The following is a 26458-nucleotide window of genomic DNA, read 5'->3' on the forward strand; positions in this document are numbered from 1 at the left end:
AAATACCTCTAAGAGTTGTTATTGATGCACATTATGTTCATCGACTACATCACAAAGACTTGTGTTATTACAAGTAATAAGAAAGAATGAGTGTCTACTGTACTAAACGAACAGGAGTGGATGCTTTAGGAAATATCCTACTAATAATCATAAAGTTGCTGCTGTAAAGTGGTAAATAAGAAAAGTCTTTGTGTGAAAATCAGGAAGTTTCAACCGTAGTTAGTGTTTAGGATGGCTTAAGATAAGAGAAAGAGCTAAAGTGTGAAGTCTAGTCTGCATGTCATAGGAAATATGCTTTTGGTTAGCCCATAGGGTAAAAGTCTGACAATGGTCTTGTTCTCATTTATCATGACACCTTTATGTGATTAATTTGAATAATTTCAATGATTAATTCTGATAATTTAGGAATGCTTCTTACTATTTGTTAGTGTTGCCCTACATGGATGTGGGAGACTACTACAAATCAGAAATGGCCTGATTAAGCTTATTGTGCCGGCAAGAAACTGGGACAACTAGGCTACTCTTGCATTTTCTTACCAATTCAATCCTTTGTTCTGTCTTCTGAATGAATGAGACTACCTTGGGAAGGGAATATATATAGGGAGTACCTATACACTGTTGAGTTTTACTTGACTGCTCAGTTGACTGCGACACCCAAGTCCATAGTGAATTTAGAATAAATAAACCTCAGAAACAAAACTCCCTGAATGAGAGTTTGTGGAAAAATATTTGTTGGGCTCCCACCTCTAGTTATGCTAGAGGTTTTTAGACCCTCATCAAACTTTCTATACTCCTTAGACCTTTGTGGGTAGATGATGATTTCCACAGCAGAACAGTCCTGGTTAGTGTATCCTGCGTAATCCCATCTGGCCTGCTAACAAAAATAGAAGCTTCTCTGAGTATTTCTATGTCTGCTTTCCCCTCTTCAATCTAAGAAAACGGAAAAATGTCCTTTTGGGGTGGGAGTATGGGATGACTTTTTTTGGAGTAGCTCAGAGATTATGACAGGAACTATTAAGTTGGAGACTTTGTTTATTAACACCGAACTGTATTAGCACTATGAAGATAAAGATCTGTAATATTGGTCAAGGATTTTGTGTCTTACTTATGTGGAGTGTATTTGTGTAGCTTTTCTTTTCAGCTAAAATTGTAGACAACTGTTAATTCAAATAGTACTCAAGTCCAAATAACACAGAAGTATGAATTTGCAACAGTACACTTTCACACTTATGAACTCAGGACACTGCTAGTAGTAATATTTGCAAATGAAAACTGCATAATTTGCTATTCCAATCTAATTTGGACCAATGTTTGATAATTTGCACTTTGTTTACTGTGCTGATGTCCGGACTCAGAACTGATGCTTTTATAGATGTGAACTTGGACTTCCAAGAGCAAACTGAGGATTCCAAACTTTAGTTCAGAACCTCCCCATTTGTAGTGGTCACACGTGGAGAGACCCATCAAGGAAGGGAAGTGATGAGAAGCTTCCTAAAATTCTTCTGAGTATGTTCGTTCCGTTCCCAAATGTAGGCATAGATACAGGAGGCTGTCATTAGTATACCATGAACACACTGTTTCTGCCACCGAAGGATGATGCATTAGAGTAATTCTGTTTTTTGTAAGAAGCAGAGCTTAAAATAGAATGGTATGTAAGAATGAATCCTTTCTAAATATAAAGGCTTCTTTGTGTCATAATAAAGTACAGGGCTTTAAAAAGTTTTATTATTAATGTCCCTCATATATATTTTGTTCTTTTCATTGAGGTGGCCAACTTTATGATGTCTGGTTTTGTAAAAGCCTTTTTTTCTCCCCCACCTTCCCTCTTTTGTTACTATTTTCCGTTTTGTCTCATTTTCTGGTCAGTTTTAATTTTCATTTCCAGTGTCTGATTTTTTAATATTTTTTAAATCTAAAGTATTTTATCTTCTTTTTGGGTCTATATTAATTCTCTGGAGTGCTAAACCTAAGAGAGGAGTGTTAAGAGTAGAGTGATCACCCTTGGCATACTTTATTGTAGACAAGTTGTTTGAACTGGTAACACTTGGAAAATGAAAGTGATGTATTTGTTTTGTTATTTCCATGGAAACAAGATAAGTATAATGAGCTTCTGAAAACAAGTTACAAATATACACAAAGAAGCTGATTCTTTGAAGCAATTGGTTAATAGAAAGAAATTAGTTCATTTGAGGGGGTTATGGTTGGGGGCTTTTGTGGTGTGTTTGTTTTTTTAGTTTGGCTTCATGACCTCTGAAAAGCTGGTATTAGGAAGGGTTTTCTGAATGCGAACAGGGTATTAAAAATGCTGGAAATAAACTGGGGGTATGATTGCCTTATGTGTTATGCAGTGTTCATAGTATTATAATTTTTCATACAATAGTTTGGGTTGGGAGAGGACCTTCTACAGGTCATCTAGTTGAACACCACTGCCCCTACCACCTCCCTCCCTCTCCCTAGTGAGCAGGGACATATTCCATGAGACCAAGTTGCTAAGAGCCCCATCCAGCCTGACCCTGAATGTTCAGGGGCATCTACCACCTCTCCGGACAACCCTCCTAAAAAAATTCTTCCTTATATCTAGTCTGAATCTTCCCTGTTTTAGTTTACAACATTACCTTGTCCTATCACAACCGGCCCTGCTAAAATCCCTGTCCCCATCTTTCTTATAAGACCTCTTTAGGTACTGAAAAGCTGCAATAAAGTCTCCTGGAGTTTTGTTTTATCCAGGCTGAACAACCCCAACTCTCTCAGCTTTTCCTCATGGTAGAGGTGTTACTTCCCTTTCATCTTCGTAGCCCTCCTTTGGACCTGCTCTAACAGTTCCATGTCATTCTCATGTTGGGGGCCCAAGAGCTGGATGCAGTGCTCCAGAGGGGCAGAATCACATCCCTTGACCTGCTCGTCACTCTGCTTTTGGTGCACCCCAGGGTATGGTTGGCCTTGTGGGCTGTGAGCAAACATTGCCAGCTCATGTCCAATTTTCCATCTAATAGTACTTTGAAGTCACTATCCATAGGGTGTTTTTATGGACCTGAAGGGGGCTGATCCTGTGGCTTAAGAGTGTGTAAATTGAAGTTTGTTGAGAGACTTCCTCTGTCATTTCTACCTAGTCTGTTTTCTCCTATACATTCAACCCATGACTGTAGACAGAAGAGAGGGTAATAGCATGCTGTCCTGATTAACAATAATGATGACAGCAACTGCTCAGGGGTGTAGGATTGCTACTTGGTAATTTAGACGCTGGTGCATAGCACATGTTCCATACCTGACAAAAAAAAAAAAAGGCCAGAACACGTAACTTAATCAAGAGTTATGTTCCTAGGGTTTTCCACAAGACTTGATGTATGATGCAACTGTAGAGTTTTTGAGTTAATTATGGTGAAGTACAAGTGGGTTTGATAATATTGTGATAGATGGGGGGGAGAGTGGGGATATTTTTGGAGTCTAGAAAAAGATAATGAATTTCAAAATCAAAGCTGATTTATTTAGAAAACTTGGGATATAGTTGCAAAAATTCCTTTACTTTCAGTCCTGTTTCTAGTGTAATTCCAGTTAATGTTGTTTTCTGGTAAAGAATATCAGCCAGAGTGCACATTTCTTTTTCTTTTGAGGTCCAGCTGTAATACTACATTGGTCACATATGTGTCCAATTTGTTGGTAACACCTTAAGTTGGAGGGAAAAAACCCCTCATTTCCTTACCCCATGCAAGTGACAGGGAAAAGACCAAATGTGAGAGATAGGTATACCTGTGTCTTGGACCAGATGTTCTTTATTCTTCTCAGCAGCCTTATTTATGTATTTGTCCTTTTAATTAAAAAAAACCAAACAAACATGCTCTTCTAATAAGTGTGCAACCAAAAATTCTTCATGTGTTAATAAAACCCTGAGATCAGTTCAGTTGGTTAGAGCATGCTGCTAATAATGCCAACATTGTGGGTTTGATCCCTGTATGGGCCCTTCACTTAAGAGTTGGACTCGATGTTTCTTGTGGGTCCCTTTCAACTCAGAATATTCTGTGAAAAATAAAAGAGTCAGCTTGAATTTCAGCACGTTTTGCTGAAAGTGATCATTCTCTTTTCTCTTGTGATGATCCTGACTGATGATCCAAGCTAAATCTATGTGCCGCAGAATATTACCTTTGAAACGTCTATATGGTAGACTTGGCCATAAATCTGTAGCGAACAAGGGACTTAGGGTGTTGTTATGCTGAAGTTTTGCAGTGATTGCTGGTGCTGTCTTTTTCTAAATGAGAGACAAACCAAAATGAAGTCTTGACCTCTTGAGCTGGTTAAAAGTTCTTGTATGTGTTTCATCAGAAGCGGGATGTTAATCCTATTAATGAAAATCCTGGAGAAATTCCAAGTAGTTAATTGCAGTTTATTCCATGTGTCTTTCTGATTAATGAAATACTGGATTATATTCTGCATTTTTACTGTTGTGATGTTCTTGTTATGTAAAGCATTCTGTTAGTGTTGAATTTTATTGTGAATAACCAATTTCTCCTTATTTTGAAAGCCTGGGATAAAATTTTGTTTTGTGTTTAATTAATTGAAGTAGGAGTCACTTCTAAGTAGGAATCATTTCTGGTGGTCTCTAAACCAGAAATCTCACTTCTTTTCATCAATGGAGGCACCCTTCAGCTGACAGGGACTTGACCACAGAAGGTGTCTAAGAGAAGATCAAAGATAAATCGATGACAGATAGTTGAATTGCTCTTCACAGTGGCCTTTTTGACACTTGAAATAAAATTAGATTTCTATGCATAGTTTTTCTAGCCCACTGTTTCTGTTGCCAGTGTACACTGTCTCTATCCTAGCATCTATTGTTTATTCCTACATAAACAGCTGTCACTGTTGAAAGGACTGGTCTGGGTTGTGTGGTGGTGGCTGTTTTTTTTTTTCCTGAAAAAAAAAATTTTTGCTTGAAATGCTCTCTAAATTGGCATAAAAAGAAATGCTCAAGCAGCATGTGTAGTAGCATGTTTCCCAGCAACCTGGACTCTCAAATATTACTTTGACTTTGAGGGTTTTGTAATGTTGTAAACATTTTCTGCTTTTAAAGATGGTCCTATTTAAGATTATATCAGTGTAAGTATCAAAACATCTTTTTGAAAATGTTTCTATTAAATTTTAGCTTAAAACATATGGCAAAATTTTGGGGTATAAAGTCTTATCCAAAAGATTAGGGAATCTGTAATTTACTAATACAGGAACAGGTGCGGTTTGTGTCTGCTGTAATTCATAGAAAAGAAAAAATAGGAGTTTTTTTAATGGTGAGTAAATTCACTAATGCTGTGGCCTCATACCTAAATATAGTCCCTGTATTAGGGAATAGAATGGACCAGTGTGTACTCCATAACATTATCTCCTCCCTAAACTGAATATTTAAAAATTCTAGAAAACAGACATGTATTAACCTGCTTTGGCTTAAATACATCTCTGTAGTAAATGCTGAGTTTCTTTGAGTTCCATCAGTTGAACCCTTTGGTCTGGCAGGCCAAAAAAGATCTGTGGGAATGACAGTATAAATTGGTGTTTGTAAAGTGCGAATTTCCTGTTGGTCAGATTTTGCACCATACACTGCTATAGCAAAATCCTCTCCACTAAAAGTAAATGTAAGCAAGTAATTTACTAATGTGGAAGTATGGTCTTCCTATTAGAGAAAACAACAGCAAGTATTCAGCTCTGAATTTCTGGGGGCTTTATGAGTTTATCAGACTGCTATTGTGTTTTCCGTGCACCTGTGAATGTTTTTTGACGGTGATGGTCTAAGAAACAAAACAGGTATTGAATTTAAATGTGTCATTTAAAACATTTTTCAGTCCTTAAGACAGGAGGAATTTCAAGTTTTTAAATGCTTTTCAATAGTTTGCTTTACACAGTAGCATTATTCTTAATTTACTTGTGAATACATGAATTGTGATCTCTGAATAATATGATAAACAGTTATTCAAAGAGGAATAAAAAACAGTAAATAACAAGACTCATGTAAGATTCTTCAGTTATTGTCGTATGCATGCAGACTTTACATGTGATCAACCAAATGAGGCTATACTTGACTTGATGAGCTGCAGGCATTTTAACAGCAGATCAGGTCCCTCTGTTTCCTCTTTATTTCTGAACGTTCATCAAGGGAAGTTTCTGAAGTGTTGTCCTATTGATGTACATAAAACACAAAAGTGATGTTCCTAGGATATGTTTTATTTGATGACATAAATAGGCTGCATGGGTCTTCCTGTTCTGTTGCAGTTTTCTGTTGTTCAGTGTGGTAAACCAAAGCCATTCTGCTATTCTTGGAATGTTTTTTGTGCTCTCTTGTAATTTCTTTCAATTGCTGTTTGTTTCAACAGGGGAAAGTCCCTCAGAACAATTACTTTTGATCAGTTTAAGGAAGCTCTTCAAGAACTCGCCAAGAAGCGATTTAAAGGCAAGAGTGAAGAGGAGGCACTTCAAGAAATGTATAAACTAATTGAAGGAAAAGGCCCAGTTATATCTGGAGTAACGGTATGTTACTGATCTGATGGACAGACTGTTTCTACCTGTCCTTTGTTCCACTGCAGTGTTGTTGTATTCACCTGCTTCCCTTTACAATCCACAAATCCAATTCCTCTGGAAGCCCACAGGCAACAACTACTGCGAGCAAAGATTATGCAACAGCTGAGTATTGCACTGCTATGTATTCTTGTGTGGCACTGTTATTGCTTCTGCTCAGAATTGTAGTACCACCTAGCAGCACTGTCAGGAAACTTCTGAGCTCTTGTGTATGATTAGAACAAAGAAATGTTCATGAAGGGGGTGTATACAAATCAAAGAGAGTAGAAGGAAATTAAATTTAGAACCTCATTAAACAGTTCTAAGATGTTGTGTGAAATGCCAAAGACTAAAGACATCATAAAATACATTTAATTGCATCATGTGAATCCCAGAACACTGGAAATCTGAGAAAAATTATCATATGGTCTTTGTTTTTTGTTTATTCCAAGTCTGTCAGAACTATAATGTTCTTTCTTTTTCATTTTAAAGTATTGGTATTAAGCTTTATGTTTGAAAAGGAAGTTATAAAACCTACTCTACATAAGTTTGGTTGTCCTTTTAAATGCTCAGGCTAGGCAAGCTTTTAGCCTGTAGGACATACTGGAGTGTTTACCATCAGCTTGAATAGTTCTGTCAATTTAGTTCATCTGCTTAAAATTTGTGATCCTCCTGAATTTTGGTTTTAGAATGGTGAATGAAAATATAATCTTTCCAGAAATCTGTTCTGTACAAATGATCCGTGTAAATGTCAAGTGGAAAGATCTCTTTTGAGTTACAGATTTGGTTCAAGTTCCAGACAGAAAACTTAACTATGACTACTGACACATTAATCTAAACATATTACGGAAGGAGTTGAAAGCATGATTAAGTGAAGCTTGTGGATAAGAATACTTCAGCAGCATGTGGGGATTTTTGTGTCTTAGCTTCTTATTTTTTGTACTGGGTATTTTGGGGAGGCAGTTAGGGGAGGGCTTATGTCTGTACTGAGTGGCAACACTGCTTCAACAGGACAGCTGGAAAATTTACCTTCGTATGAGGATTTTAGTGTATGTTGTGATAGAAGGTGTTTTTTTTCTTTTTCTGTTTATTATTTTTCTTTTTCCTTCGAAATGTTATGGAATTACAGAAATCCCTGCTTGATGTGGTTGAGAAGGCTCAGCAGCCAGACAGTGAAACCGAGTGAATTTTGGGCTGCTTTCTAATGTGCAACAGAAGATGTATGGTTGGCTTGGTCACACAGGAAGAAAAACAACAGAAAGTTATAGGGGTTAATGAACCTGGTAGCTTTATTAGCTCATTCGATCTGTCAATAAAATATACAGTGCAGGTCATGTAACTTTGACAGCTTATAATCAGACATGTAAATGAAGTCTAGGGCCTTTTAGTTATCCTCACTTCTACCCAAAGGTTACAAGAGCAAGACTGAGGTTCTTTCTTTTTCTGTACTAAAAGCTATGTGCCATAACAATATTGAATGCATTTCTACACCTCCTGTGGAACAGATACTTGCTTTGGTCATTGCTCACTCTTAAAATGAAACCGGTTGAACTTCAGTGTATATTCATCAGGGTCCCTGACATAGAAATGCAGAATAATTTCAACTGCAAGAGACCTGGGTTGATGTCATTCAAACCTGCTGACAGGATGGCAAACTTCAAATCCAGATCAGGGTATTTGGAGCTCAATCCAGTCACATTTGCTGTGAGAGTAGTGTGGGGTGGCAGGGCAGTACAGCAGTGACAGCACTTTAAAAGCTAGGTGATGGGTGCTTAGGGTAATGGTGATGTGGGCAAGATCAAATTCTCACAAAAATGGACCTGTTAGGGAAAGAGCAGGGAAGCCAGAGTGCAGCCCACAGAGTGTGGTAAATGAGACAAAACAGGTGTTGCAGCAGAAGTGCAAAGAGGCCTAGAAATTCCACTTAAGGCTATGTGGATCTGCTTGAAAACTGTACAATGGTAGTCTGAAAAAGCTGCAGGATACACTGCCCAGCACATGGACATCCATTAGTAGAAGTCTATAGGACTGCCATTAGCACATCAGAGTCCTTGGCTCTATAGGAAGGAGTCCTATATCCACGTCCTGTGCTTCAGAGCTCCTGTGTCTTCCTGGAGGTCATGGCAGTGGTTGCCTCTCTTGTGGGAAATGTGCTGTGGTCAAGACCCTGAGGGTCCAGATTGACGGAAAAGATGAAGAGAAGACTGACATTGTATTTGTGGAAAACTCAACCTACACAAAGTGAGGAAGGAGTGACAGCTAGAGGAGACCAAGTGGATGGAGACTATGGAGATAGAGAAGGCTGGGAGCTTGTGACTTCTGGCAGCAGTCGCAGATCTATTCCACCTACAATTCTCCAATTTCAGAATACATATAGTATTCTAGGCACTGGTGAGTATCAACAAGACCCATCAAAGTCAGCTGAGCCTGAACTTAGTGTTCACACAAAAGGGAAAAAATGAGTTATAGTGCCAACCAACACTATCTCACTATGGGGACAGACAGGTTCTTTTAAGGATCCTTGGTGGAATGAGAACTGGCCACAGGTTTGTAGTTATAATTAGAGCTTTATTACTATAGAAAGATTTTTTTCGTTACACTTAATTTCTAGCAATTAGGATAGCTTTCATATTATTACCTAAATTGCAGTTACCTATACTTTTCAGTCACCTGAACACTCTGCAGATCAGGTCAAATTCTTAATAATCAGTGTACAATATAATCATCATAATCTGGACTCTAACTTTAAAAAGTATGTAAGAAGAACAATGACAGAGGGAGTGTCATGATTGTCTAGCCTACAGTGAGGTTCCCCCCACTCTGTTTCCTCTTCTACTGAGGTGTGAGTGTCCCCTGTAGAAGGACAAATGCCTTAGCAGTCTGTCTGCTCTAGGATCTGCTTCAAAAACCTTTTGGATAAGCTGATCTATTTGTACCTCTCAGTCTGGGCCTTTGGTCTATACAAGTTCCTCAAGTTAGTGGATTCTGAAGGGTCTGCCAGACAATCAGTATGCAAGAATTTTGGCTGCAGGTGGCAGAAGGTGGCAGCAGGTTGATGATATTTATCTCTTCCAGTCCATTGAGTACTGCCTACAGCAGTGCTAATGGTGCTGCTCCCATCATATATCAGGCCTTAGCATGAGCTGTGTGTTAGCCAAAATCTGAAAAGGAGTTGAGTGAACAGTCATGGGAGGCATCCCTGACTACCGGGGGATCACGACTTTTGCCATCCTGAATATGAGCATCTTGTGCACTATTACATTTCCTTGTTCTGTAATGGGTGTCACCATACTCTGGCAACAGTGCTGTACCAGGTGTCAGAAGCAATGGGTACCCGGCACAGGTAGTTACTGAAGATTCCTCTTGTCGATGATCAGGGCATGTATTTTCTCATCTCACCTGATGTCTCAGGAGTTTTATTGCTTGGTGGATGCCAGGATCTGAGATTGTTGCAGATGCACTCACAAGATTTGTTCAGCCTTCTAACGTGGACCTCTTTGTTGTGGGTACCAGGAGTACTGCTCTGGAGGTAACCTGGAGCATATAAAGAGAGACTACAGAAGTCAAGGGATGAGGGTGTAGAGGGGGGAGCTCTGATCTTATCTTCCCCAGTCCAGGAAGGAGAATTGGACTGTAGAGTATGGCTTGTGTTGAAGAGGAGGTTTTGGCTTCTGTGGCCAGAGGAATGAAGCCTACTGAGCAGGGATGGAATAACTCTACCGAAGTGTAGTATCTTTGCAAACTAGATTTACTAATCTGCTGGGAAGATTATTAGACTGGGTATGGAAGGTTACCATAATCTGAAGATAAAAGATCATAAGGGGCAGAGCAGGTATGTCTAGGTGACAGTCCTGACAAAGGAGGCTCTTACCCATCTGTAAATGCAGCAGGACATGGGGCCCATCTCAAATGCCTGCACACAAAAGCAAATAGCATGGGAAAAGCAGGACAAATTACTAACCTCACTGAGATTCTGCAAGTGTGGTAAGACAGCTCTCCTGGCTGGAGTGCTGCACTGGATGAATAGAGGCCCTTCAGGAAATACAGAGGGAAAATGAGGAAGAGGGACTGTGATCTATGTAAAGGTTTATCTTGATAGCATCTGGCTTTGGAACAAGTCTCATTAAAGACTGGTTATAACATTAAATTCAAGGATTCAGCAACACACCCATTGAAAAAAAGATTACTCTGTGCTATCTTCCCTATTCTGTTTTGTCTTCACTATCAGTAAGAATATAAAACTCCTCAGGGAAGTGTTAACACATTGTTTTCAACTTTGTGGAACGTCATGTTAATCAGACTGTTAGATCCCATGATTTGTAGTGGCTTGGAGTGTTGAAATGCTGGAGAGCTGAAGTTGAGGGCTAATCTTAGAGCGAAGGGCTAGGGTTAAGGTTGGGTTGCTTCTGTGTGTGTGTGTGTCTGTGCATGTGCTAAAATGAAGGAACATGAATGAAATCCCAGTTTTTCTTTGAACCTTGATCTCTCTTTCTGACTTTGTGCAGATTTTTACTGCATGTGTATGTATTCCCATGAACTTAAAACCAAAATAAATATAATTATGGTATGGAGCTCTGGTATAATCCCTCCTCCCCTCAAAAGGAAAACCTTTCCCTTTGAGATTTTTTCCCCCATTTCATAGTCAGCTTTAGGTTATCATTTTTGCAAAGGTTGTAGATGTTAGCAGCAGATCAGTAATTTTCAAGACCTTGCTAAGATTATGAGTGTTGGTGCTGATTCCTAAGGATCTCAGAACATGTTAATTACATAAAGAAATCTCCATGGCAACTTTTTCTAGGAAGACCTGCTGTTAGATACTGAAGTTTTATGGCTGAAGGAGAAAATGCAGGAAGCCATTCAGTTTCTGTGAAGAACTGAGGAGGGGTATCTATCAGAGTGTAGCCAGTAGTGGTATCTGTCAGAGTGTAGCCAGGAATACCATGGAGGTATTCCATCTGAGGATATGTACCCTTCTGGTGAGGAGTAACAAGAGCACCTCACCTCCTGCCTATCGCCAGCAGTTTTGGCAGCGCAGGTGCCAAAAGACACACTGCCTCAGGCAGGAAGGGAGAGTTTCTGTACTATTTTATTTGTGCCTGATATTTGTAATTCAGGCACAGAAACCTCAGAAAACCTAACTGCAGGGTTTAGCATCAAGGCAGTAAGTTTCTGCCTAAGCTGTGGAACAGCTTTAAATCAAACCTGAATCTTTGTGAGTGGTGGCAAGCAGTGGAAAATATCCTCAGGCAAAATTGTTTCAGTGGAGCCACGAGTTCATTGTGAAAACCAATGCACTCCATGTCTGTTTTGAATGTTTGATATTCCTGGAGTCCAGTAGCTTTTCTTGCTGCTTTTACTTCCCAGTAATTGGTTCTGGAGATCCTTTTGGGAATGGTGCCATGTTCTGCGCAGAGCCGCACGGCACACGGGTATTGAGAGCTTGGCAGGGGCTGTGCTGGCTGCTGAAAGGAGAACTGTGCAGCTGCAAGTGTGTGGTGGTGCACTGACCTGCTTGTCCAGCCCTTTGCATTGTGCAAGGTGGATGCTCCAGCTTCCTTGGCATTCACTTGGTGCTTCAAACTATGTGCTTTGTAAAAGGGATGGCAATGCACGCTGACAGCAATTGGAGAACACTACCTTAGCAGCACCGAATCGTCTTCCTTCTTCTTTGCCTCACCTTTGTTCTGGAAGGAAAAGTCCTGAAAGTGTGGGAAATCTTGTATTCTTACACTGTTAGCTTATTTTCATGATTGTAGCACTAGCTTCATAGGATGCTTCTAGACTTTTGACACAAAATTTGAGTTAGAGGTTCTGTTGCGTCCATAAAATGCATGCTGACTTAATTGTATTGATCCTGTTTTTCTGCTGCAAACAAGCCAAGACAGTGCAGCAGCAGGGCTTTCAGTGAATGTGTTTTTCCTCAGCAAACTGCTATCTTCTTCCGCAGTAGTGTAGACAAAATACATGGTTTTGGTTTCTGTGCTCTCATTTCCTTTTTACTGTAGTTCCTTTCGATTTCCTAAGCATTGATAGTTCATCTCTAATACTGATTCACATTCTTGAAACTGATGAAATGGGTTGTGTAAAGTGCTCTTTGATTCACCAGTTATCTTGAGGTAGAAGGCAAAATTTGCCCAAGTTTGCAGAGTTGTCTTTCACGAGAAAGGGACAAGGGAGGAATGTGGTACTGCTGTTAAAGTTTTCAGGGTATAAAGACTCTGCAGCTTTCACTTCCTGTCTTTGATCTGAGGAATGTTCTAGACAGACAGAAGTTGGAACAAAATTTGAATGATTTGGATAATTTGGATGAGATGTTGGATTTTTTTGTTTTGTATATTTACCTGCAGTATGGTCAAACACTGGAAAAATTGCTGAGAGAGGCTGTGGAACCCTTGTCTTTGGAGGTGTTCACGACTTGACTGGAGAAGTTTCTATACAAGTTTTTTTGATTCTTACTATGAGCAGGGCTTTATGCTAGATAAAGACTCATATTCAAAGGTTCTTTCCAACCTAAATTGATTGATCAATGACTTTGTGATTTTAAGTTTCAATAATCCTTAGGGACATAGTGTCCCCCACTCTTTCTATGCTTTAGCAATGACAGTAGTGAAAAATTTTTTCTCATGTCTCTAGTGTGAAATCTGTGATGCTAGTTGGAACTTCACGTCTTCCAAATCATACCTATTATTGTTTACTTCTGAACTGTAATATTACCCCTCTGTCGAGGACAGGAATAAAATTTGCCTCTCCTTTTTTTCTTCTGAGTCTGAATAAACACCCTTCTGTCATCTTTTCCATGTGTGCCGCATGCTCCAAGGCCCTTGCTGTCTTAGCAGCACATTTCTGTAGACAGCGACACAAGGTGAGGGAAAATACTGAATTGCTAAGAAAAAATGCATGATTGCTTTAAATTAGCAAATCTACTGGTCCAAGTAAAATGGCTTCTTATTTTCCCCATAGCTGGTCCTGAGGCTGTGGCCTGTTATGATCTTCTCAGTGAGATTTTAGTGTGTGAGGAGTTTCAGTTAAATGAGGCGAGAGGCATACATACCTTTCCTGACTCAACTGAGATATTTTTGTGAACTTGGAGGTCATTTGACCACATCTTTGGTTGGAAACTGACAGCGAAGGAGCAAAAGCCATTTTTAAAATCTTTTTTTTAAGATTTGGGGGAGCACAGTGGCCCAGAGCAAGATACCAGTAAAAAAAGTTTGATGAATAAACATGTCTTCTGTCAGTGATCTCTTCTTTTGATAGAGTCCAAGACACTGAAACTATAGCTGCTGACTTGTGTTAATGGAAATAACAGTGAAGAGAAGAATGGTTGATCTTGGAGAACAGAGAAGTCTTGCTATTTTTGGAAAATTCCTTTGGTTGATTCACTGTATAAACTCATTTTGGAACATTTAATGATTGTATGTGATTCTGTTTTGCTAAGTAAATCTTTTTTCTTAGGAGAAAGTTTAAAAAAAAAAAGTTCATGTGCATCTTCTGTGATATGAAAACTTTGGTTAACTGTATGAATGAGAATGAAAATGCTGGCTTCTGTGATCTCAACAGAAAGGAAGGGAGGAGGTTGGCCTGAAGGAATTTATTGCCTTTAGAATAATGTAAGTAGAGAGATTATATAACTTACTCTAGAAGGTAAACAGTTCAAGCTATTGCATTATGACAAGACAGAATCATTTGTGTGTGATTCATTGTGAAAAAGAAGAAAGAGCAGTGACCTGCTAACATGGAAACTGTCTTCATCCAGCCTTCTGTGCTCTTCACTATATTTCTTCCTACATTTCTCCTCACTTAGGAGGGATGGTCAGCTTTCCCACTCCCTTTTTTTTATTTGCCTCCCAGTACCATTGTGCAGTTAATAATGAGCAGATGGGTTGCACAGAAGAATGAGCTCACAGCTACCCTTTTAATTTTTTTGCCTTTTTCTCAACTTCCCGTTTAGTCTGCATAGTTGGTTTTGTTGTTCAGAAACAGAAAAGGGATTTTGATAAAAAGAGTTGGTTGCACATTCACTTCATAAAGGCAGTTCACTAAAAAGAAGTTATCAACTCATAGAGGAATCTTTATGAATAAACTTCTAACCTTAGGACACTGAAAGTAATGGAACAGCTAATCCTAGAAATAATTTCCAGGCACATGAAGGACGAGAAAGTCATCAGGAGTAGTCAGCATGGCTTTACCAAGGGAAGGTCATGCTTGACCAACCTGGTAAACTTCTACAATTAAATGACTGACCCAGTACATAAGGGGAGTGGATAGTGTCTACCTGGACTTCAGTAAGGCCTTTGATATGGTCTCTCATAAGAGTCTCACAGCCCCTCAAGCTGGTGCTGTAGTGGTTGGATGGGCTGACAGTGAGGTGGATTGAAAATTGTCTGAATGACTGGGCCCTGAGGGTAGTGATGAACAGTGCAAAGTATAATTGGCAACTGGAAATTAGTGGTGTACCCCTGCGGACCATACTGAGTCCAGTCTCATTTAACATCTTCATTAATCATCTGCATGTTAGGGCAGAGAGTACTCTCAGCAAGTTGGCTGATGACACAAAGTTGGGAGGAGTGGCTGATAGGTCATGCAGATGTTGCCACACAGAGGGACCTAACAGGGTGGAGAAATGGGCTGACAGGAAGTCTCAGCAAGCTCAACAAGGAGATTTTCAAAGTCTTGCACCTGGTGAGTAACAAGCCCCCACACCAGTACATGCTGAGGGCCACCCAGCTGGAAAGCAGCTTGGTAGAACAGGACCTAGGGGTCCCGGTGAACACCAATTTGAATGTGAACCAGAGAGGTGGTCTTGCCACATGGAAGGCTACTGGTATCCTGGGCTGTGTTAGAAGTATTGACGTGCAAACAGAGGGAGGTATTCCTTCCTCTCTGCTCAGCACTGGTGATGTCTCATCTGGAGTGCTGCGTTCAGCTCTAGGCTCCCCAGTAGAAGACTGATGTGGAGCTACTGGAGAGAGTCCAGCAAGGGACCATAAAGATGATGAAGGGACTGGAGTATCTCTCCTATGAGGAAAGGCTGAGAGAGCTGGGAGTATCTGACCTGGAGAAGAGAAGGCTCAAGGGTGAATCTCATCCATACTTGAAAGGAGGGTGCAAAAGAAGATGGAGCCAGACTTTTTCAGTAGTGCCCAGTGACAGGACGAGAGGTGATGGGCACAAACTGAAACATGGGAGATTCTGTTGAAACATCCAGAAACACTCTTTTACTGTGAAGGTGACCAAGCACTGTCATAGATTGCCCAGGGAATTTCTTGTGTCTCCATCCTTGGATATATGCAAAAGCTGTCTGGACATGCTCCTGGACAACTGTCTCTAGGTGAGGGTTGGGGGTTTGGGCCAGATGACCTTTGGAGATCTCTTCCAGCTTAAACGTTTCTATGATTCTGTAATATACAGTACCACTAGTGCTTCTGGTTGAGGAGTCCAAGATGGATATGAAGTCGTTGTGTATTCTACTCTGTATTTACAAAGGCTTTTTTGAATGAAAGCATCTTAAAAGGATGCTTATATTGCACTTGGCCTTTCTGTGTAATGTTCACACAACCTTAAAGAGAAAGTAGTATTTTCTTTTTAATGGATATGCATTCGTCATAAGAATGATGAAAACAAAGAAGAAAAATGAGAAATGGGGTGTTCTGCATAGCCTTGTAGTGGCATCTTGTTATCTCTGATCTTTTATAGATGATAGATGTATCAGTTCAGGGAGTGAGAGGATAATGTGCAAGGAATTAAAATTGCTTGAATTTTGTATTGTTGGAAACAAAGTGAGCCTCCCATTTCATAGAAATTTTGCCAACAGCAAACCAACAGGAATTGCCATCTTTCAATTGTAATATTCCATCACATATGGGAAGGGGCACACCAGTAATTTTCCATGCAACTTAGGAAAAGGCTGCAGTTCTTACTGAGTAAAAATCAATTATGAGATAGAATATTTGCCTTGCAACTACTGCCTTAATATTCATTTCACACATTGTGACTTCTGTGATGCAGGAAGCCTTCTGATCCATCCTGGGCTGAAAGACAACAGGATGCAGGATCACATCAGTTTTTGCTCTGGATTTGTACTCTCCCTGTGCTGGGGTTTTAGGTTTTGTTTAACTGTTTTTTGGGACAAAAAGATCATATTTTTTAATCTGCCAAGCTGTTGCCCACCCTCAGTTTTCTTTGTTGGTCTGAAATATGTTACTGCTTTCCTAGGAGACTAATAGGAAACATAAAGGCTTTTGTGGCATACTGCAGACTCGTTACTATCATCTTGTTGATAGCAACAAGATGGTGATACACCTTGATTTTCTGATAAGTATCTGTGTTTTTATTAGAATGCAGGTGTCTTGATATAAACAGCACATTTCTCAAGTTTACCACTGGGAATGCTATCCTGGGAATAGTTTCCTGGGAACATCCCTCCTTATTGACATGGGACATTGTTTTAATCCTTGTTTGACTGTTTCTTCTTACATGTTAATATGTATGCATTTCCTTTCATATTACGCTCACATAGGTTTTATTATGTATGTTACCAGATATGTAACTGTACAAAAATTCTCATGCATTTTTATTGTAATTTGTGTATTGAGGCACAAATTGATGTATTACATACCTTTTGCTCCATGCCTTTGAAATAAAGGAGCAGAAGCTGTAGTCTTTCTTTTTGAAATAGTAATTAAACTTAACACATATTTATTTTCCTTGTATTTAAATACCACTACTTTACAGAAAATCAGTTTTACCTAGATGTGCACATACTGTATTGTCCCATCTAGAGAGAACTCTCAGAAACTCTGGTTGACTGCCTTTTCCTTTGCCAAATTAATTCTCAGGACAGATTGCTGTTCTTAGAATTTGTAATGGTAAGTTTAATTACTATTTGAAAAATTGCCTGTAAGTGTAGAAGACCTTTTTCAGAAAAGTTATTCGAGGAGGGGGGAATTTATGTCACTCAAGGAAGCTTTGCTGCCTGGGACAGAACATCTTCCCATTGACAGTTTGATGTTTTTTCTTCTCTTGCCTTACAGAGAGGTTAACTCCTTGAAAAGATAAAATTCTTACAGACAACATTGGAGGCCCTGCGAGGGGGGGGCAGGCAAGCCTCTGAAAAGGCCTAGAGAGGAAAAAGCAGCACATTTTTTCATGCCTGCTGTAGATAGCACCATCATGTCAGTGTTCTTGGCTTTCAGAAATAAATATTCCTAAATCCTTCTGCTGCTGGTATCTGGGATACCTGCGTACAATTTTCTCTCACATTGCCCTTGGATATAATTTGAATATTTGAATATTACTTTTGTCTTTCATTTAGAGTCTTCCTGGTTATAAAGTGCTACCAAGTCAATGTGAACAAGAAAACTGTATGTTTTAAGAGCTAGCTGTGTTGGTTTACTTTTTCTGTATTGATAGAGCCAGGCTTTTATGCTTCAATGTTGACATAATGGATTTTGAACATGGCTGTTTCCTATGACTTCTTCATATCTTTGGTGCTTAGAACTTTATTATTAATCAGAAGTATCTCATACTCAAAGTCTCTTCCAAAAGGTTTTGATATAATTTGTCTTATTTTCTTCTTTGCTATATGATTATTGTCATTGTATGTAATGGCAAGAAAGAAATATTTTTTGTCTCCTTTTGCTGGAAATGAGTATTTACATAGTCTTTGCCATTAGCAAATATTTAAGTGTTGGTTACATGTACAAATATCTGTATTAAGAATAATTGATTTCTGATGCGTGTTTTTGTTTTGTTTCTTTAATAGAAAACCGTTTCATCTCCAACTGTATCACGCCTTACAGATACTTCAAAATTCACGGGTTCTCACAAAGAGAGATTTGATGCCAGTGGGAAAGGAAAAGGCAGAGCTGGCCGAGAAGATCTGGTGGATAACTCAGGATATGTATCTGGTTATAAGCATGCAGGCACATACGATCATAAAGTACAAGGAAACAAGTAAGGCTGAGGGTTTACAACACAGAGGGGGATAGAGTATATATTTGTAAGAATGATGTTATGAATCCCACATTTTGGTTATTGTGAATGTTGAGACTATATTGTCAAGAAGTTGTCTTCAGGAACTGGAACTGATTTCAACATCTGCTGAGCTACTAGCAGCACAATGCCACTTCATTACATTCCTCATGCATATATTGGCAAAAATAAATAAATATATAGGTACAAAAATACATCATTTTGTTGAGATTTAGACAAAAAAACCCCAACAAACAACAAAGCCAAAGTCAAGAGCAGTTATACCACACTTTGTCCGTTCAAGCAAAGTATCTCAAACATTCCTAGATGTCCAGTTGCCCTGAGGATGCCAAAAAGAACCTCTTGAAAAGAGGGTCTTTCATAGCAGTCTTTCTGAAGAATATCCTATTACTTATGCAGTTGAATTTGACTATTGTTTTGGATTTTTTTTTTAAATGTCTTATATGGGATCTGGCACTTTCCTTAAAATATTCAACAATATACTATTGGAGAGTAAGTGGTTGTAGTATACTAGGTGCTATCCTGTAATTGTCATACACCACTCATGGAAAAACTGAAAAAAAGTTATTTCTAGGACAGTATAGGTTCTAAAGTATTTTATGTCAACAGAAAGAGGTGGAAAATACCAGCCCTTACTTTCCTCCTGTCTGTACTTTGTGCTTGTTACTGTGTGTACCGTAGCATGGTTCTGACTGGCTGGATTTGGATGGAGCTATTGTACTAACCTGAGAGGTGAGGAACAAGACATTACTAAGAAAGTCTGTTAAGGCTTTTTGCAGTCTCTTTTCAAGTTTGCACTGCCTCACATTGGAAATGAAGGGGGCATTAAACTAATAATGCTTTGAAATACTGGTTTTGACTAAACACTGCCAATCAGATGAATGAATTAAATGAATGTTATTGTGCACATATGTTGGCACATAGTTCCTTTAAACTCTAATATATGTAGGGACATCTTATAGCCCCTTGGAATAAGAACAGTTACAATTAATATCTATGTAATTAGGTGCATTTTGCCCACAAAAAATATGCCACTGTAGGTGGGCTACTTTTTATGTTAGATTTGTTTTAAGCCAAGGGCTTGGATTCTTTGTTCACTTTTGCTGCCCAACTTGTGAGTAATTGTATTGCTGGGACAGCTTTCCACTGTTACCAGGAGAATCAGTCCCACAGGCTTAAGGTACAGGCAGCTGAGTGTGACCTTCCTGGGGCCCAGAATACCAAAAGAAATTAATTGGAATGAAAATAAGCTTTTTTTTAATATTGGCTGAAAAGTGGAGAAAAGGCTGCTCCAGTTTTCTGCAGGAGCTGAACAAGTACCTGATGTATTACCCTGATTCTCTACAGTTATGAAAGATACTCAGTATTCAAAACCAACTGCTTGCAGTTCTGCTTTGCTTTCTTTCAAAAATCATGCACTGATTTTCATGTTCAACTCTGAATAAAGGTTAATAGATGTATTGCTCTCCCTCTCCCCCCTCCTGTATCAGCATCCCACTCAGAGTACATACATTTAGGTGAGCAGTGTATGCTGTCATGTGCCTTGCAGGTCAACAGTTTGTATTTGGCCAATGTATGGAAAGGGAGCACTGGTTTTCAGCCCTTACTTTGTTCATGCTGTGTTTTGCTGACATTGTGTGGTAGCCCTTCTTGTAACTTTGCCTTCAATAACCCTTTGAGCCCATACATCATCCTGGAATCAAAACAACAATAGCAAACAAAAGGCAAGGACTTCCTTGTGGACTTGGAGATCTTTTTGTTTGTTTATAATTTATTTTGGCTTTTGTTTTTAAGGGGGAGGGAAGTTTGCCAAAACTCAGCACACGTTCTTGTAAATATTTAAACGGCTTTTCCCATGGACAGCTCTGGAAGATTTTTGGTGTATGTAAGGATGCTCAGGATGAGAAGCATCCAACTTTGTGAACCCTTTCCAGGAGTTACCCAGTGTTCTTGAAGAAAAATGTCCACGGAATGAAGGATTATCCATTCGTGTGTTGCACTGGTGACCTGTCACACCCCAAAGCAGAAATTAGCATACTTGATACCAACAATGGCAGAATTATTCTGGCATGGTAGTGAACTGTCTAAATGTACAGAACCTTCTTCTATGTCACCAGTGCCTGTGTATCTGATGAAAGCTCCAGGACAGCCCTGTTTTTTTATGAATAAAAAGGCTGAGCCTCTAACACTTGATAAAGCCTTCAGCTAAGCTACAGGTAAAACCAGTGCCCCTGTTTATCCCATTGACTTTAAGACTTGACTCATAACTCAGTGGTAACTGAAAAGATCTGGACCCAGCCTGAATAAAGGGTGAAGTCCAGCCTTCTGCAGAGCCCTGTCAGCACACTGTTGGTCTGGCTGTTTGTTGCTAGCTAGCTGCCTTTTCTGGCACATCAAGTGACACTGAACCTGAGGGGCACAAGGGACAGGCTTTCTCAGGTACCCAAGTACAGAGTGTCAATAATGCCATAATGTTACCACGTAGGAAGAGTGATTGTTTAGGAAAGTTTTAAGGTATAATTAGGTTTAAGTTGTTAGTTCAAAGTGAGTGAGACCAGGACATTCATAAGATAGAAGGCATGCAAAGGAATTGAGAGTGCAGACAGATCCAAGCTGACACTGTCTAGAAATTGAGCTACTCTGTTCACTTAGAAGAGGCTGATGAAACGTGCTGGGGTTCTGCCAGAGTTTACTTTGCACTGCTTGTGCATTATAAAATCCTTGCCATGAACCAAAGCACTTTGTAAGGACGTGAGGCAAACTTTGAAATTCTTTCAATGGAATGGTAAGCTTGGGATCAGGACCCGAGAAGATGGTTCAGATAGCAGTATTTTATTTTCAGGAACACAATTCTTTGTTTCTTGTTCGTTTCTACAGTCTGATAGTTTTAAACCTCAAAGTGGTGCATGAAAAGAAGTCATTCTGATATGACAGTTACAAAGAAAAGTTGCGGTTGGAAAGATAGTACTTTGTAAAGATTTTTCTCTTTTACTATACTTGGTGTGAAAGATAATGGCTATGCGTTTTAGGGGTTCAGCCACCTACTTAGGCTTGTACTTTTACACTAAGATCTGTCAGAAATTAGAAGTCTAAATACTAGCTTGATTATTAGCTCTTAAGTTCCAGGCCTGCTTGGGAATGAGGCAAAGTACATTTTCTTATTCGTCTGCTATTCCCTCAACTCTCAGGACAGTAAGTACAGCTGGTACCTCAAAGGTTATGGGAAGGGACAGCTGGGAAGGTGCAGGAGGTGCCCCATTTTCAGCCCTTGAATTGTTCTAGAGCATATTGTCTTCCTGTGCACCATGCTGCAGACTATAACTAATGTCTGAAGTAAGGACATGGGTACCTAATAAGGTTTACTCTCATCTCTTTTTTGGGGGCATCTCAACTCATTCTATCTAAATTTCCAGCCTGATTTTCAGCAGCTTACGCTATGCAGCACTGTCCTATGCGACAACTGTTGTTCCTAATTATCTTTGTTTTCATTACTGCAGAACATGCTACCAAAAGAAACGTGATCAGAAAGTTTGGGTACCTTTTAGAAATAACTGCCTTACAGAACAAACTCAAACTTTATTTAAATACTATGGCAGTACACAATCTTACCTGTATGTCCACTGAGACTTTACCTGACCATCAAAACCTTTGCAAGATTGAGGACAAGAAATAAAAACCCTTATTGAGGCAAATGAATAGTCCTTACGAATAATTTTCTAAAAATAACCTATTTTTAAAATTAAATATGCAGAAGTCAAAAGGAGTTTTCTTATTAGTGCTTGCTTACTAATTCCCTCTAGTCACTCCATGAGCTTCAGTTGAGAGTTTTGCAACCATCAGTGTGGAAATACCAAAAATAAAAATTATTGCCCTGCTCTTTGTGGTTATCAAAGTTATCACAATAGTGTTACAAAGAAGCAAACATTAAAAAACTTAATTTCTTTCAACAGTCCTATGTGAACACCTGTCATTAATTAGAATTAAATATTTGGAATCCCAAGGGAAATGTTGAATATTGGACAGTGACTAAAATCTAGCCCCATTTTCTTTTTTAGCCTACAATATTTCTATCTACTTTTCATTTAGGAAAGGAAAAGCACAATTTCAAAACTACTCACATATCACAGCTTGTGTTTTTTATCAGCATAGAGATGGTCCTTCAAAGGTATTTTGTATTGAAGTATGTATTTTACTGACTTTACCTAAATTAAAAATTCCTCTGACAGTTTTTTTATCATCATACAAAGCTTTATTCACAAATTAGCATTTCAGTCATCTATATTTCCCCTCTATTGGCTCAATTAATATTTTTCATGGTAGCTGGAATTAGGCAGAACAAAAAGGCAAATGACTACTGTGGATTTGACTTGCAAGTGGTAGGTATTCCAGCCATCTGTAACCATTTGTAGAGAAAATCCTCATGTATCTTCCTCTAAAACCAAAACTTTAAAGTTGTAATTGATAGGTTTTTTTTCCTTAAGGCTTTTCATAGTTATAAAATTAATTTTAATTCTTTGTGCCTGCATGTATGGTATTCAAAGCATAACATAACCCTGCCTTCAGTGATGCATGTACTCTGGGGGCATGTGCCTGACATCTGTGAATAAGAATTCTCTGTTTGCACTGGCCAAAAGCAAACCTTTTACCTTCATAATAGAGCAAGTGTAACGTGTTGCACTAGTACGTGTCCTCTTAACTGACTGTTAGCCTTGTGTGTGTGCCAAAATGACTACACCTTTGTGTACGTTGTTTGTAGTGTGACTATCATGTTCTTGGCTCGTCAATTAGTTGGTAATAAGTAATGTAATGCACAAGACTTAGGTAGGTTTGTGTGTGTGTACACATACTCTTTGGATCCAGCTAAATAGTTAAACCTTATAAGTATTGATGCAAATCTTAAATCTTGTTAGGGCCAAGTTCTAGTCCTGCAGCCAATGCTGTTCAGCTTGGTCAGTTGGGGACATTACCATTCTCCCTTCATAGCATGAAGTTAAAGATCTAAGGAGACTTTTATGGTTTTACTTGACTACCCTGTTCCTGTTTTTGAGGGCAATCACTCTTCAGCGATTCTGACATAGACTTGGTGTGACAAGAGGGGTTTCTCCATAGTGAGGTAGTAGGAGAGAGAAGGTGAAAGCTTTCCTCTGAGTGTTCTCAAGAAACCATTTAAAATTATGCTCAGCATGGATGCTATATTTTTCTTTGCCCAAACTTTGTGAAACAAGTAGACACTCACTACATACACATAGTTGTTCATCTGTTAGTAGGTATAAAGTCATTGTATAATGAGACAGGAACAGGAAAGAGGAGTGGCATACAATGTCAATGGACTCAAGTCTTTTTTTTTATAAAGATAAAATTAAATACCTAAAGCATAATGACAGCTCTCAAACTTGTGTGAAATTCTCAGTCTGAAGTACCTGAACTTGAAACATGTACTTCCTGTATTTGGAGTGTTGGCCCATAAAATAGCATGTAGATATTCAGTTGCTCATTTTGTGCACCCTTAAGTGCCCATTTGGCTTACCTAATATAAACTGGAAATGATGGTCAGGGTTGTTTTTTTAAATCTTCAGAATCCTAAAACTAGTGAGAGACCCATAGTTGCATTCATGCTTGCTCATTAAACTCAAAAACAATGCTTTGAATGATGTCCCAGCTAAGAATGGTGCTTCTGGAAGCAAAAGAATATTGCAGATAGAACCTCCATGTTTTAATTGTCCAAGTATTTTGTTTTTGCAGGGAGAAATAACTGTAATATATGTGGTATTTTTTCATGTTTTTCAGTATATTAACCTTGCCTATATTGCTTCAAATTCCCTATGAAAAAAGTGGATTTCAAAACAAGTTTAAGATATAACTCTTTGCTTTGTTGTCAGAAAACATTTGAATTGGCTTGTTTCGTTCTAACTAATTGATCATCTACTCAAGACAGACTTTGGCAAGGGCAATCCTGATAATAAATAAAAGGGGAAAAATCCAGCCTATTTGCTGGATAATTTTGACAGACATTTGCAATGTTGATAATCTGAAATGATTTTTTAAAAAATAAGTTCTATTTCGTTTTCATGCACATGCACACAGACACTACTTTGGGACATGTTATATACATGAGGGCAAAAGTACAGAAGAGGCTTTTTTTTTTTTTAAATACCTTACATTTGGCAATTGACATTGAAATGCCCAGCTGACTAGCCTGATTTGGAAAAATGTTAAGCACTACCATATTCCATTGCAGCTAAACAGCCAATGAATTAATTTTCAAATGTAGTTATACAGCATCTCTCTTTTGTGAGTTACTGTAAAGTTTATGGCATTGTATAAAGTGAGTTTTAATGTAAACATTTGTAAAGGTCTTAAAGATAGCTCTTACCTTGAAGAAGCCCTTACCTTCCGTTATCTTTATGCAAGATTTTTCTATTACTTTGCACATTTTCAGAAAAATATTAGAAACATGAATAAAGTTAAATTCAAATTAATTACAAATTTGTCCTTAAAAACACATTAGGTTAATCCATTTTTGCATTTTGATCAGCATCTATATTATGGATGAACAACAAAATAATAAAAAAGATGGCAATCTGTATCCCCACAGAGATGAATTATTTTAAGTTCCAGTTTACATCAGATGAGTTTCTGTATGCTTGCATTTACTCAAATGCTATTTTTAAACAAAGTAATTAAATAATGTGAAATAATGCAGCCTGGGCTCTGTTACAATAGGGTTATATTAATACTATTGAAATGCTGCGTATATCTGTAATATTCATGCTAAATAGGTACTAGCTTTTTACAAAGGCTTTGTGTAAAGTCAGTTAACCTACAAACTGATGTCCTGTATAAAATCGTGTTGGCAAATTACTTTTGTTAGCACTGTAGTGGTGTATGAAAAGGCAAGATCATAGACAATAACAAGTTATAGGGTGCAAAATTGTGTTTGTTTTTATCTTTGTGCAGAATATATCAGCTTTGGCAAACTATTGCAGCAGGGAAAATTTTTTGTATAATGCTTATAATACAAAGAAATTTGTCTTTACATTCTGTAAAGTAGAGAAATGGTCAATGTTGGATAAGTATATTGAAGTTTATTCTTAGCAAGGTTTTTTGTTTCACAGATTTAAATATTAGAGGTGAAATATATATTTATACAGAAGTATAATTTTTGAATGTTTGAGGTTGGTTTTCTTCAGTCATGAACCATTTATTTATCCACACTGAGCTTTATTCCTTTGCTAACTTGTTTAGCTGTCCATGATGTTCCAACATCCATTTATAATTTGGTTTAGATGTTTTGATTCTTGATTTGCACAAATCTGGATGTGCATGCTGTCAGGACCTGATCGTAAAATGTAGAGGCAAAACTATTTTGTTTTTGATTACCTAGAGCACTAATTAAAATTTAATTGTTAAGCAGTTGGGATATGGAGATAGGTCTTGACATGGTCTTCCTTGGAGCACTGTACAGTATGATAAAAACCTTCAGTGATGCTTACTAGTTTTTGTTCTTATTTTCATTTGTCTTTCATCAACCAGGAAGCTGCTGTGTGCTAATAATTACCTGCAATTTTTATAATTGCAGGCATTGCAAACATTAACATTCAGCTGTACTAGCCTACTGTATTCACTGTGAAATTTTCAACACGGTAAAAATTTTACATGATCATTTAACCTTACAAGTTTACTTTTTTTCTCACTAATTTTACACTGAACCTTCTTTTCATTATTGCAAATGATCAACTTGAGCATAGCATTTCTTAATCTTAACTATAGTAGATAAACATGTCCTAAGCAAAGATTTTTAACCACTTGATGAAAGGGGCAGGCACCATCCAGTGCAAAATACACTGGGCAAAATCTTATCCCCACTGCAGTCAGTGCCAAATTTCTAACTGGCATTAGCAAAAATGGAACCACTATTACCAAGAGGTTAATA

The 26458-nt window shown here is 38.4% G+C and overlaps 1 protein-coding gene across 4 annotated transcripts in view; it reads left to right on the forward strand.

Annotated features, from left to right (window-relative positions):
- The window catches only part of TPPP (tubulin polymerization promoting protein), a 72480-nt gene that overhangs the window by 34691 nt on the left and 11331 nt on the right, over nt 1-26458 (forward strand). For all 4 annotated transcript variants that reach the window (XM_064666702.1, XM_064666692.1, XM_064666712.1 and 1 more), the window contains exons 3-4: nt 6351-6504; nt 18296-18486. In XM_064666702.1, coding sequence (XP_064522772.1) covers nt 6351-6504; nt 18296-18486 — 345 coding nt within the window. The remainder of the gene's footprint in view (nt 1-6350; nt 6505-18295; nt 18487-26458) is intronic.

This window comes from Pseudopipra pipra, chromosome 1 (genome assembly GCF_036250125.1).
Source record: "Pseudopipra pipra isolate bDixPip1 chromosome 1, bDixPip1.hap1, whole genome shotgun sequence".
NCBI classification, from domain to species: Eukaryota; Metazoa; Chordata; class Aves; order Passeriformes; family Pipridae; genus Pseudopipra; species Pseudopipra pipra.